Source organism: Lynx rufus, unplaced genomic scaffold (genome assembly GCF_022079265.1).
Source record: "Lynx rufus isolate CCGP_SWC_20201006 ecotype Redwood Valley unplaced genomic scaffold, mLynRuf1.p SCAF_10, whole genome shotgun sequence".
NCBI classification, from domain to species: domain Eukaryota; kingdom Metazoa; phylum Chordata; class Mammalia; order Carnivora; family Felidae; genus Lynx; species Lynx rufus.
In genome coordinates this window covers 65717352-65731530 of record NW_025814824.1, presented here as the reverse complement: position 1 = coordinate 65731530, position 14179 = coordinate 65717352, and the positions used below count along the sequence as shown (strand labels likewise).

General features: G+C 36.8%; 1 protein-coding gene across 1 annotated transcript; it reads right to left on the bottom strand.

The window, feature by feature from the left end:
• Positions 1 to 11560: 11560 nt before the first annotated feature.
• Positions 11561 to 13735, bottom strand: LOC124524464 (E3 ubiquitin-protein ligase Topors-like). Its single transcript, XM_047096754.1, has one exon. It carries the CDS (start codon positions 13733 to 13735, stop codon positions 11561 to 11563), a length of 2175 nt encoding a protein of 724 aa, XP_046952710.1.
• Positions 13736 to 14179: the final 444 nt, after the last annotated feature.

Sequence of the window (14179 nt, the reverse complement as noted above, 5' to 3'; positions counted from 1 at the left end):
CAGATCTTCGCCACCTGCCACATTTCTCTCACTCAAGTGTAATGAGGGTCAATAGGTAGATCTCCTGTGTGCCAATTTGGTTGAGCAGAACCACTACATTGCTGAGTGTTCTGGGCATCTGCCACCTCCTATCATGCCTCCCAGTCTCCATCATTGCTCTGTTGGAGCCTTCCTGGGTACTGCCACTCGTGCCAAAGCACTGCCATATGCTCCTCTGCATACAACATCATGTCTTTTCACATGGGAACAAAGCAACGTTACTTGTGTCGCTGGAAATCAGACTCCCTCACAAAAATAACTCCTTCAACTCTGGTCTAAAACCCCAAGTTGGCGTAGAGGAAGTGATAATTGAGGGTGCTGAGTGAGACCTGTGGGGCACCTAGCTAAATCTCAGTCTATCGTTCAGTGAGATATGGTTGCATGGTCATCTCTCCAGAAATGAGTAGCTGAGAGGGAGGCCATGTGATGGGGTCTCAGAGGTGATGATCTCAGGTAGCCTAGGGGTGGACGAGGGCAGTGGCACTGAGAAATGACAGGCGCATGTTTTTAAACAAATAATATATAAATGAATTGAATTTTAAAATGCACCCCCACACCCCCAAAGTTATTCTTCATCAAACACTTTGGAACTCTTCATTGAGCTCCAGCAAGAGTTATTCCTGACCTCATGTGGCACCAAGGTAGCCACCAGGCCTTCCTGCTTGGAGAGATAAGGATGTGTGGTGCAGAGATTCAATTTCAGGGAAAAAAAGAATTAACAATTTTTTCTCTAACCAATAAGAATTTGTGACTAATCAAAATGTCAACAATTATGTTTGAAAACAGTTTTTGCCAGAAAGTTTTTTATTGAGATATATTTTATATACAATAAATGTACTCATTTTCAGTATAGAGTTCAATGAACTTTGGCAAATGCATATAGAACAGTAGAATCACCTCCAAAAGTTCCTTCATTCCCTTCCCAGTAATTCTCCCTCAATATAACAACTAGTCTGATTTCCTTCACTTTATATTAGGTTTTCCTGGCTTAGAATTTCATACACATGAAAAAATACAGTATTTCTCTTTTGTGTCTGGCTTCTTTCACCCAACCTTATGTCTGTAAGATTCATAAACAGAGAAAGTATTTTGTTCTCTTTCATTGTTAGGAGTATTCCATGATCCCATTGTTGTGTGTCTTTGTCAGTTCTTAATTAGACACCTGGGCTATTCCCAGTATTTTGCTATTATGCATAAAACTAATATAAAAAGGTGAAAAGAAATAAAAAAGAAAAGCCCTATATGAGAGTACAAGCTACGCTGGTAGGACGAAACAATCCCAATGCATCGTGGCTTCTGCGTGATAGAAGCTTATTTCTGCTGATGTATATTCTAGAAGTGAAGAGCCCAGGGCTGAGGGTGGCTTTGTTCCCCCCAGGTTGATGGACTAGCTCTGCCATCCTCAAAACATGACTTTGATCTTTATATCTGAGGTGGCCATCCAATCATTGCCATTTCCCAGACAAAGGAAAAAGGAAGAGAGTATCCAAAATAAGAAGCTTTGCTTAAGAAAGTGACTGGAGGTTATATTATGGACATCAGAGCTGCATATATCCCATTAGCTGGAACTAATTCATGTGTCTACTCCTATTACAGCAGAGGCTGGGAAATTTGTCTCCAGCTGGACAACCAAATGCCCAGTTAAAAGTTTGGGGCTCAGGGAACACATGCAGATATGTGGGTTGTGGTCTGAAAAAGCGTGCCCTGCTGATAAGCTAGGGGAGCTGATATCCAACCCATGCTCTGCTCATCAAGACAGTGAGTCCCAGTCTATCTTCTTCACACAAAACTTTGACAAGTCCTCTCTCTCTCTGTAGGGTTCATATCCAGTTCTTGGGACTGGGCAAAATAGGAAGAAGTTAGGAATAAACACCATCCTTTGTTTTGCAGCTTTCTCTCTCTCCTATGTGAGTGCCACACCAAAATCTTCCTGTTTCAACCTAACATAGGAGCTTGGCTAAAAATTAGCAGGGGCGCCTGGGTGGCTCAGTCAGTTAAATATCCAACTTTGGCTCAGGTCATGATGTCCTGTTCATTTGGGTTCGAGTCCTGCCTGCATCAGGCTCTGTGCTGACATCTTGGAGTCTGGAGACTGCTTTGGATTCTGTGTCTCCCTTTCTCTCTGCCCCACCCCTGCTCATGCTCTGTTTCTCTCTCTCACAAATAAATACACATTAAAAATTTTTTTAATTACTTTTTGCAAATTGAGTACCTCTGATATCTTCCCCGCTATTTCATTCATATCCTTTATCCTCACTATATATTACATATAAGGAAACTGAGACTCAGAGATTTTGGGTAAATTAACTAGGAGCGTATAGCTAGTAGGCAATTAGATATGAATTTGGTCCCAGGTCTATCTGACTCAAAAGCCATTGCTTATTTTATTATACTGCCTATTAAGTTACAAGCACTGGTACCTTGTGATAAAAAATGAACTACTTGTAATATGAACCTTTTTAATAGAGAGGTTTCAGGAAACAGGACATCACCAGGGCCACACTGTCATTGTGGTTTACACTTCCCATGAACTCTTTCCAATAAACATTTCATTTAAATTTAATAAAGTAGTTAATAAAGCCATAAAGGTTAATTACTAGTTAAGGGAAAAATATGACTTCACTTTGGTGAACATGTGAAAAATGAATCAACTTCGTTTTGCAGTTAACCCAGGATTATACAGGCAATAAAGCATGATTATGGATTTAACATGTTAATTCCCAGTAGATTTAATAGCGGTGCTATGAAGTACATGACCAATCGCTAACCCATCTGACAAGACTTCAGACAGCACTAATCAAGATTAAATCACTTGGCCCACATGTGGATGCAATATATCTTTCAAGATGAAATGACTATAATTTGTCATCATGGAGTTATTATAAATGCCGATAGGATGAAAAGTGGAGAAGGGAAAGTGGGGAACGCAATCTATGATCTCAATCTGACACCTCACTTTGGTAGCCATTTTTTGAAAAAAATAACCTTTAATTTTTTCATAGCTTATAGATTCTCTCTAGGGAGGGCTCTAGTGGTTCATGATTTACTTATAGCTTGTAGAATAAAGCAAAGCATCCACATCCCTTAAAATATTTTGCCTTTCCAAAAATAGACCATTGGCAGAGTCAGCTCTTTGTAGCACTAATATCCTACATTCAACATCTCTTTCTGTTTCATCAGTGTTGCTTTAATTCTTGAGAAACAGAATCCTAAATAATAGTATATTATGTTAATCACGGATTGTACTACCTGGTTACCATAAAGGAAAAATGGTACGTTGTTTTCATTACTTGAAGATTAGCAATAGGGATCTGAAAATGATGGGCCCTGGGCCAAATCTAGCCCACCGACTATTTTTGTATATGAAGTTTCATTGGTACTTAGCCACACTCTTTCAATTATGTAACATCTTTGGTTGCTTTCGTGCTACAATGACAGAGATAACTAGTTGTTACAGAGACCATATTCCTACAAAGCCTAAACTATTTGCTGTCTGAAACATGGTTATTTTTAGGGCCATCTGTCTCTCCCATTCATATCATGCATTTTAGACTTTGGTTCCCAATTTCCTTAAAGTCTCACATCAAAACTTCTCCCTCATAGTAGTGAGAATTAAATATAGGAACATGTGTTCTAATGAACAACTTAAAAATGCTTAAAAATATGAATTCATTGCTCCTTGTCCAACATGTTGCTGTTGTTTTAACAGGAGACAGTACAGTGTGATGGTTAAGAGCATGGACATTGGCTTCATACTGTTTGGAGTGAGAGCCAGCTCTCCCACTATTATCTGTATAACCTTGGGCAAGTACCTTAAGTCCTCTGTGCCTCAGTTTTTTTATCTGTAAAATAAGGATTGTAATAATATAACTTCCTCAAAGAGTTCTTTGTACAATTAAAAAAGGTAACACAAACAATAGGTTTAGCATAGTTCTTGGCACACAGTAAGCACCACACTAGTGTTAGCCACCACCACCACCATCAGTCATCATTATTATTATCATCATCACCGTTAAAAGAGCTTAGATCATGCTGGAAAGAATTAATCCATTTCCTACTGATTGAACAAGTGGTGTAGGAATTGTTAAATCTAAACAGCCCTGTGTTCAGCCTGTGTTCAAACTCTATGATCATCTACTTTTTAAAATCACAAATAATTAATTAAGCTTTCCTGCATTAGTTTCCACATTATGTAGTATAGGGTAAAAGAAAGATCTCATCAGTGAATTGAGGATTAAACCAGCTAATATTTATGAAGGCTTCTGAAACTGTCCCCAGCACATTGTATGTACTCAATAATTGATAGTTTTCTCCTCTGCCTTTCTGTTCCCTTTTTGGTAGCCTGACCCTCCTGATTGTCTCCTACTTCCTGATTACTCATGCTCTAAACCCCAGTGATGCTCATCACATCACAATTGCCCATTTGCCTTCCTCTATTCTCTGCCTCTTCAATTCTTGTGTCCACACCAACCTGTGTCATTTCATATGCCAAGTTTTTAACAACAATAATGAAAATAAATATTAGCAAACAGCAAATATATATAAGTTTAATATTTATATGGCATTATTGCCAGGTATTGTTTCAAGCCCCTTACAAAAATTGACTCCTCATAACAACCCTTTGAACTAGGTACTATTATCCTCATTTATATATGATGAAGTTGAGGAACAGATGTTTTAAATAACTTGCCCGAGTTCACACAGCTAGTAAGTAAGTATAGAACAAGGATTTGAATCCAGACAGCCTGACCCTGGAGTCTATGCTTTTTGCCATGATGCTATAGTGCCTCCTAAAATGATTTCAAAATCACTTCATTTTGTTAAATCAATGTGCTCTAGTTAAATTTGTGTTTCCTAAATCTTTCTTTGATCAGAGTTTGAGACTAATGGAATTCATAAACATATTCCACCAATGCATTTCTGCCTGTGAATTTACATTCATGTATGTTCCTTGCTTGTCCATCTGCTTGTTATACATGTAATGTTAAAGTCGCATAGTCTCTCTCTGTGTGTGTCTCCCTCTCTCTTTTAAAAGTTTGGGTAAAATCATAATTTCCAGATGGAGTTCAGCCCTACAACTGTTATTTTCAAGAAATGTTTCTCAAACTAATATACATATTAATCACTGAGGATAGTATTAAAATGCAGATTCAGATTCAAGTTGGAGGCTGAGACTCTGAATTTCTATCAAGTAGCAAGTGTCATTTTTTAAAGTTTATTTATTTTGCAAGAGAGAGAGCACAAGTAGGGGAGGGGCAGAGAGGGAGAGAGGGAAAATCTCAAGCAGGCTCCATGCTGTCAGAGCAGAGTCCAATGCAGGGCTCAATCTCACGAATCATGAGCCAAAACCAAGAGTTGTACACTTAACTGATTGAGCCACCCAGGTGCCCCTGAAAGTGTCATTTTAATACAGTACATAGAGAATTTCATATTAATACACCATGATTACATAAGGGCATCCTTTAGAGTCTCCTTGGTGGGCACAGTTGACTAACTTTTAGGTTTAATAGAGAAAAGTGATTAGAATAGATCACACTGGACTTCATGGTAGGGATCCTTTTTGAGTCACTGTTTCCTCAAGATGGCTCTTACAACCAATGACCTACTTAAATAAAACTTTGTTTTGTACCCTTTATCATTAATTCATTCATTTAGCACTCATTAAGTACCCGTTACATGCCATGCTGCTTCTTTTCTTGTAGAAGGTCTCTTTCTTGGGTCAGGGGAAGGGGGTGGGGTGGACCCAGACATGCATGATAAAAAGTCAAAATAAGTATTTTTGATGTTCCAATAGAAGTTTGTATGGGGATACAAAGGAAATTGTTCATTTGTAATAGCTTGATATTTGGGGAAATAATCAAGTTAGGCTTCAAAGAAGTATCCCTTGAATGGATTCTAGAAAGTAAGTATTGTCTAAGAAAACAGTGAAACAAAGAATATTCTAAGCTAAGAACTCATGAAGAAGACAGTGGCTTGGCCTAACTGCCGAACCAGCATTCTACTGGTATCATTGCATCTTGGGACTTTGGATCACATTTGAAAAAGAAAAAGCAAAGAACATGATGCAGTAGACAGTAAAAATTGAGAAAGCCTTAAATAGTGAAGCAGGAGAGAAATTGATGATTGCCTTGCTTCAGCAATTAGGCTGTTGCGTCTGTTCTTTGCTTGTTTTAACATCCAAGCACTATATTTCTGCTGAAGCATAGCACCTTATTCTTCTGAGTTCTTGATAAGTAAGTATATATGCAGAATCTTTATATTTCAAAATGTTTTTGTCTAGTAGTTGGTATATAAAAGTAACATTTATGATATATTTGCTTGTTCTGAAACCTAACATAAAAAATATGCCTGCCAACTCCCTAAACAGCGTTATAGTTGCACATTACTAAAACTGTTGAAGCTACCTGTGTTCAGATGCTTTATACAATAATAAATGATATATCAATGAAATAAATCTGCACATGGCAGCATTTCTAACCAGTGTCCTAAAATTTTACTTTGGGTCACTTAAACAATGTGATAAAATTTGTTGTATTTCTCTGTATAATATTAGTAGCTCACTTTGAAATGACTGTTTAACTTAAATCCAAAAATCAAGATTAATAGGTTAGAAATGGAAAGAAATCTAGGAAATCCTCTAGCTGAATGTTGTAGGTCCAAATTATATTATAATCCAGTAAACAACTTACAATCCACCATGGACCACAATAATGTGACAAAGAAGGCTAGGTGAATGTGAAAGAGGAGTCCAGTCAAAACCACTGACAATAAAGAAGTAAGAAAAAGTTTCAGATGTATTGCAGTGACATCATTGTATGGAACATCAGATCAGTGATTCAAAAATCGATTGAATCAGTATCATTTAACTAAAGTTGGAAACCAAATTGCAGAGAAGTTAACTAACTTATCCAAGATCACACAGCTCAATAGTACCAGACCAATTATAGGAAAAATGTGTATTGAACACCTGTTATATGCAAGACACTGGAATAAGTGTTGTGAAGGGAGTGCATTTGTATAAGGCAGGGAGGTTACCATCTATTTTATTGCTAAGAGATGATGTATGTAGATATAAGGATGTGTATATATGTCCTTGTGCATAATATGTATGTATGTGTTTGTGTGTTTTGTCTTTTAGGACAGAAAGATATAGGAATGGGTTGAGGCCAAAGGGTAAAGGGTATGCAAAAGTAAAGAATTTGGACTTTATCCTCTCTGAAATAGGGAGCCCCTGAAGAATTTTAGGCAGGAAAATTAAACAAATAAATTTGTATATTAGAATAACTGTAGCAGTGTGGATGATGATCTAGAGAGCATGCACAGAAGCAGGGAAACCAGTTAGGAAGTTATACTAATGGTTCCAGTGAGCACAGATGAAAAAGTCTTTCCTAAGCAGTTGCTGTGAGGCTTGATCAATATACATTAATTAAAATATGCATAATAGAAAGATATAAGCGTTAACCCATTTTTTTAAATATTCACACCTGACAGTGACTCTCAAGTATCTTCAGACACCTCATTTCTCCTTACCTGCTTCTCATTAGATAGATGAAATGTACCTAAAGAAGTGTCAGACCAAAGAACATTAGAGTCAAGGACAGAGATGAAAACTGGCCCTGGGCTTCAGAGATTCAACTGACCCACATGCTATAGAAGATACCGTGTGAACTGAAGCATGTGTATTGAAAATCATTCACCTGCCTTCTCCTTGCTGGCTGAGATGAACCCCATTAGCATCAAAAGGACAATTCAGGGTGAACTTGGAAAAGAGGAATTGCCTTTTATCCTTACAAATAAGTAAAGTGAACCCTTAATGCCTCACTCTGCACGATTATATTGGTATTCTGGATTTTGAATGAAAAAGTGCACTCAGTAGCAGAGAGGAGTAGGGATTAAGGGTCATAGGTACATTTGAGTTAGATTTGAAAGGCTCAGTCAAGCATGACAGGCTATATAAACACAAAGCATGGGCAGTTAAACCTATAGTTTGGCTCTCAGCTCTGTTGCTTGTTATGATAAAACTTTGAAACTTTTTTTCTTCATTGAAAACATAGGCATAATTAAACCAAATTTATTCACTTGTTGTAAAGGTAAAACAACAGTGTTTGTGAATGTGTTCACCAAAGTGTGAAAGACAGGTGATAACTGAAAAAGACCACAACAACAAAAAAGTAAACAAGGTAAAGTTGGTTTTAAGATCAGTAACTCTGAAGGTAAGGCCATCTGGGTTTCAAACCAAACTGAAGTACTTACTGGATTTGAGTCTTCCAGCAAGTAGCATCAATAAACCTCAGTTTCCTTCATCCATAAAATGAAGATACAAATAATACCTGATAGAGTTTATGTATGTGTCATAAATAGTAAACTTTCAATATTAATTACTATTACTGTATTATCATGAATTTTTTTTCTTTTTCCCCATTCAAGAAAAGATGTTGCACATTTTATAAGTATGATGTTTTTGATTCATTAGCACATTTTTGTGACTCCTTAATTAATCTTGGAATCTTTGAGTCAAATGGGAATTTATAAAACATTCAATCAGATTTCCCACATTTTTGGGATCCAGCCAAGCATGAACACTTCTAAGGACGAGAGCTCCTTCCCTCCATTGGCTTCTTGATCTACCATATGTCCATCCTGATAGGAACCATATGACCCCTCTAATAGGACAGGCTTTCTTTCATTAAAAAAAATCACTTTCCTATATCTTCCTCCTTAAAGCCAAATTCATTTTCTAAATAATCCAAAGAAATATACTTTCCTAGAGAATATCTATTCATGTACTTGATATCCATTTTGGTTTTCCCTACCTGGAGAAATTCTCTACATCTTTGATCGCAGCCTAGTCATTAGCTCATAAGTACACTTTTGACCACAATAACAATTTTATTTTCCTTTATAAACTGTTACTAAGTTGTAGTGACTTTAAACCACTGCAATTGATTTCCTGTTACTAATTTCAGGACTTTATGTATATTTCCCATGAGTTTTTACCATGAAAGGTTTAGCTCATTGTTTATAGTGTACTGCTCACTTGACGTAAGTGTGTTTAAAAAAAAAAAAAAAAGAGGGGCGCTTGGGTGGCTCAGGGGGTTGAGAGTCTGACTCTTGATTTCTGTTCAGGTCATAGTCCCAGGGTCATGGGATCAAACCCCACATTGGGCTCTGTGCTGAGACTAGAGCCTACTTGAGATTCTCTCTCTCTCTTTCTCTCTTTCTCTCTCCCTTCCTCCCTCCTTCCCACCCTTCTCTTCTCACTCACGCTTGCTCTCCCTCTCCCTCTCTAAATACATATAGATATAGATATAGATATAGATATAGAGTGTGTATATATGCATGTGTGTATATATATATGTTACACACATGTATGTGTGTGTATATATATGCACACATATATATAATTATGTATAATTATATATAAATATAAATATATATAAATATAAAATTATAAATATATATAAATTTTATTTTTTAAAAAAATTGTTTTTAACGTTTATTTATTTTTGAGACAGAGAGAGACAGAGCATGAACGGGGGAGGGTCAGAGAGAGGGAGACACAGAATCTGAAACAGGCTCCAGGCTCTGAGCTGTCAGCACAGAGCCCGACGCGGGGCTCAAACTCACGGACTGTGAGATCATGACCTGAGCCGAGGTCGGCCGCTTAACTGACTGAGCCACCCAGGCGCCCCTAAATTTTAAATATAAATATATATATTTATATAGTTATATATAGTTATATATATATAACTATATAAATATTTATATATATTTATATATATTAATAATATATATATTAAATATTTATATATTTATATATATATAAATTTTGAATGTACTGGAACACATTTATATCCATTAAACAGGTTTTCTAAGATTTCTGCAAGAACATCTCGATTATTTTTAAAGGGGAGTTATTAACACAAAATGTTATTTTTTTAATTTGAAGTTTGAGTCCTGTGCTACATTTAGGTGCTTTATAACTACTGTGGACCCAGAGAAGCCAGAGTTCATTCCTGTTTACAACTTGGGATCAGCCTCACTTCTCACCGTCTCAGAATTTCCCAGTTACACTGGAGGGAGAGTGTTGGAAATTTTTATCTCTCTAATTTGTTTTCAAGTTGCTCATTTTTCTTCTTTTTTTTTAAATTAAAGTATAGTTGACACACAATGTTATATTAGTTTTTTTTACGTTGCTCATTTTTCTTGATAGCATTTACCAACATATTAACCTGCGAAACTGCTACTTATTTTTCAAAACAGTATTTACATATTACTTCTCCAAGAAGCCTACAGAAATCTCCCCAAGGGAATCGTTGCTCCCAGACTGCCATTTGTCACTTCCCCATGAATTGCTTGATTGCAAGTAACTGGAACTCTCTGTTTAATAAGATAGGCAGAGAGGAAATGTATTGATTCACAGAAAAACCTAAAGAGGGTCAAAAAATAAAATCATGTGAAGAACAAGAGGACAACTCAAGTTCTAGAAGATCCAGTTCCTGACTCCAAGACTCTCTCCTCATGACTTGTCTTGCTTTTCTTTGTTAGCTTTCTACTCTTAGTTCAAACTGGTTTTCTTCACAAATTGAGAAATATAGCTCTTAATAGCAATCCAAGCTTTAAAGCTTTTACTATCTGCCACTGGGAGGGGAGAAGAATAACTCTCTTCATCAGAACCAATTGAAAAATCTCAAGGGAGTACTATGACTTGACCACCACTGGACTCATCAATTGTGTGGCCAGAGGGGCAAAAATACTATGATTAGCTTGGCTTTGGTATAGTTACCATTACTGGACCAGTTTACAATGGGTAGGGAATCAGCTACCCATCATATGGCAGCCTTTAATGAAGATAATGAAGGCACAGTTTTCAGGGTAGGAAAATAGGAAGGTAGTGCCAAGTATCCCAAAGATGTTTATTTTTTTCTATTTATTTGTAGCTGTTTTTATAACTAGATGGTGAGATTCTTGAAGGCAATGACTGTGTCTTAAGATAGTGACCATTTCTCCTTATTTTCTATGAATTGAAAAATGCATTAGGTTTGGAATATGTATATATATATTTTTTTTAAGTGTTATATATATGTATATGTAACACTTAAAATATATATACATATATATTTCTTTAAAAATGAAAAAATATATATAGGTATCTTTAAAAAATAACACTTGTGTTTGGTAATACTTAACATGCATACCTTGTGTTAAGTAATATATACTCCCATCATTAGTATAGTCTTTGTGGTGTTTGCAGCTTTTGGCACATAATCTTCATAGTTAAATCTGGAAACTAAAATATAAGCTAAATATTTTAAGAATTCAGTTCATGAGAAAAAAAAGACTGAAATAATATTTAGATATATGGCCAATTTAATAATATGCATTTGTCTCTATAGAAAGCCTTAAATTTAATTCATCAGGCTTTTAGTTCCAGTTACAAAGTGATGGGAAGAATCTTTTCCAGATTATATTCATATTTTCAAAGATTCTTGGTGGCTAGTTGAGTAGACTGATTTGCCTTTCAAAACAATTTGCACCCATCTGTTGCTAATACTTTGTCTCCTTTACGTTCATTCATAGCCAGGTGACATTTCTGAAGGCTTGAATTCTTTTTCTTTTGGATTGGCTTCCTGCAAGAAGGTGCACACTCCGAAAGACTACTCCTTTGCCTTATATCATTCAGATCCCTCACTTCACTGACTTCCTTTGTGGTTCTTATATCTGGACACTGGCATTTGTTTTTTCTGTGTGTAACTGCTCTAGTTTTGCCAGCTCTAGGAAATGCAGTTTTTTGCTTCATCTCTTGTTTACTTGGAGACCTGTGTTTCTCAATCTGTAGGCATATGAAACTGTTACAGGGGCTTCCAGCTTCAGAAGTACTCTCACATTTAGAAGAACACTTGGGTCTCTTCCCAGCAGTTGAAGGAAATTTCACATGTTGAACTGTGGTTGAAGATGCTCTCCCATAGTTTGATTCATAACTATGCACATTCTTCACTTTTGAGCACACACAGCATATATTTTGAGTGAAGCATTCACTTCTGTTACTTCCTTTCAGAGAGGGATTACTTGATTCTCTGCTTAAAGATCTCTTTGTAAGCCCAGCACACCAAGATTTGGATCTGTGAGTATTGAACTGTGATTGTCTTTGGACTCTTCTACTGAAATGTGAACCAGCTTCTGTAAATTGGGAGGACTGTTTGCCCTTCAACCTCTTCTTTTTGAAAGATCTCAGCTTCCTACTATTTCTTTTAGAAGAAAGGGCAGTTTCTGAAATGCAACTCCAAGAGGGGTCCCTCTTTCTGGATTTGTAACCTAACAAGGATCTTTCTCTCGGCAATCTTCTTTGAAAAATCTTTGGTGGTGAATCTGAGTGTTTATTCTTTTCTGCTTCTTTTTCCTGGAAATTGATCTGCTGGTCCGGGCTCAAAATCCTTCCTTCTTTTAGACTGCACTGACATGACTGCCTCTGATTAAAAATTTCCAGGGAACTGAAGGTATGTGCAGTTGTGTCACTCTTTCTCAGATCCTGGACATTACCAGAAAGCAACTTAATCCCTTCCATTTTCCTCTCTTGAACTTTTTTTTTGCAATTCAGTAAGCCTGGGCCCCTTTCCCTTGGTGTAGGGAAATCCAAGATTATATTGTTAGTAGAAGTTGTACCTTTGTGATCACCTGATTCTGGTTTGTCTTCAACCCAAGCATGGATTTTGCTTGCTGTTTTTTGACGGAGTAGTGGGATTTCCGATTTCTTCAAGGAAGAGTTACTATTTGGAAACTGTCTCAAGCCTGACAGAGGCTTCTGCTCATTATTCCATTGGCCCCGGGTGTTTCTATGTTGAGATGCCAGTAGAGCCTGATCCTTAGACAAAGGCAAAACAGAAGCTGATGCTATGGACTTCTTATTTACCCTTGGTGAAACAGAAGGACATTGATAGATGGCTCGTTGGTCATAGGTCTCCATGGTATAAGGTGAATGAACAAAACTGATAAACTCATGCAGGAAATGGTGGGTGTGTTGTTGTAGATAAGGTTCCAGGAGATGAATGAAAGACTCACTGTCCAGATCATATTCTGTCATGTGTTGGAGAATGGTGGCTAGAATATTCTTCACTGTATAGCCATAGTCTCCATAAACAGCTGTTAATTCCCGTTTCAGCCAGGGGACCAGTCGGTGTAGACAACCAGGGTTTCTCTTGAAATAATTAGCTGGTAAGTGCTTTTCAAGTCTGTGGCCTTGGACATGTGTCACCCAAATTCCAGAATAATACAAAGCTCTTCTGAACTTCATTACCACTTGATCTCTAAAGTGGCCTACGGACATGGAGTTTGGCTGGAACTTCCCGCTATCACCAAACTCCCTCAGTAATTCTTGGACAGTCAATTCTCTGAATGGTCTGATTTTCCTTGTAATGCCCTCAGGGTTCAGACCGAGATGATTGCTTTGAGAAGACTCCACATAGCTTTCCTCCTCCGAGGGAAGAAACCCTGAGTCTTTGGTGTCATTCTCTGGCCTGGTGGAACAACACTGAGAAGCAAAGCAATGCACACCAGAACAAAACACGGATTTTTTTCTTGATCTTGAGTAAAAAGAGTCATTACTACTCTTGCCGAAACAGGGATTCCAATCAGACTCATTCTGAGTACTCTCCAAGCAGTTAGGACAATCACAATCAGATGAGAAATCAAATGGCATTGTCCTGAAAAGATTATATTTCAGTTGTATATGAGAAAAATTGGTTCAAATCAATTCCTCATTTGGCATGAAAAATGCCTATTAAAAATATTTCTGTAATATGGTTTGTCTCTCCATGGAATAAATTCTAGAACAAGTTTAAGAAACAAACTATTCCTTGAAATTAGTAATAATATGCTCAATAAAACCCAACATGGAAAGGCAATGAGGATTAAGGCACACTGACTTTTTCTTTCTCACTCAAATTAATTGTTGCATGCTGAAAAGCAAGTTGGAAATAAATGTCAAAATTTAAGTATTATATTTTTAATGGCAATTATAACTAGAGATTTAATCTAGATATACAATCTGCAAATATATACATGTTGACCAATAACAAAAACTAAAAATAACATAAATATCCATTAATAGCAAAGTTGTTAAATAAATACTGTTTTATCCATA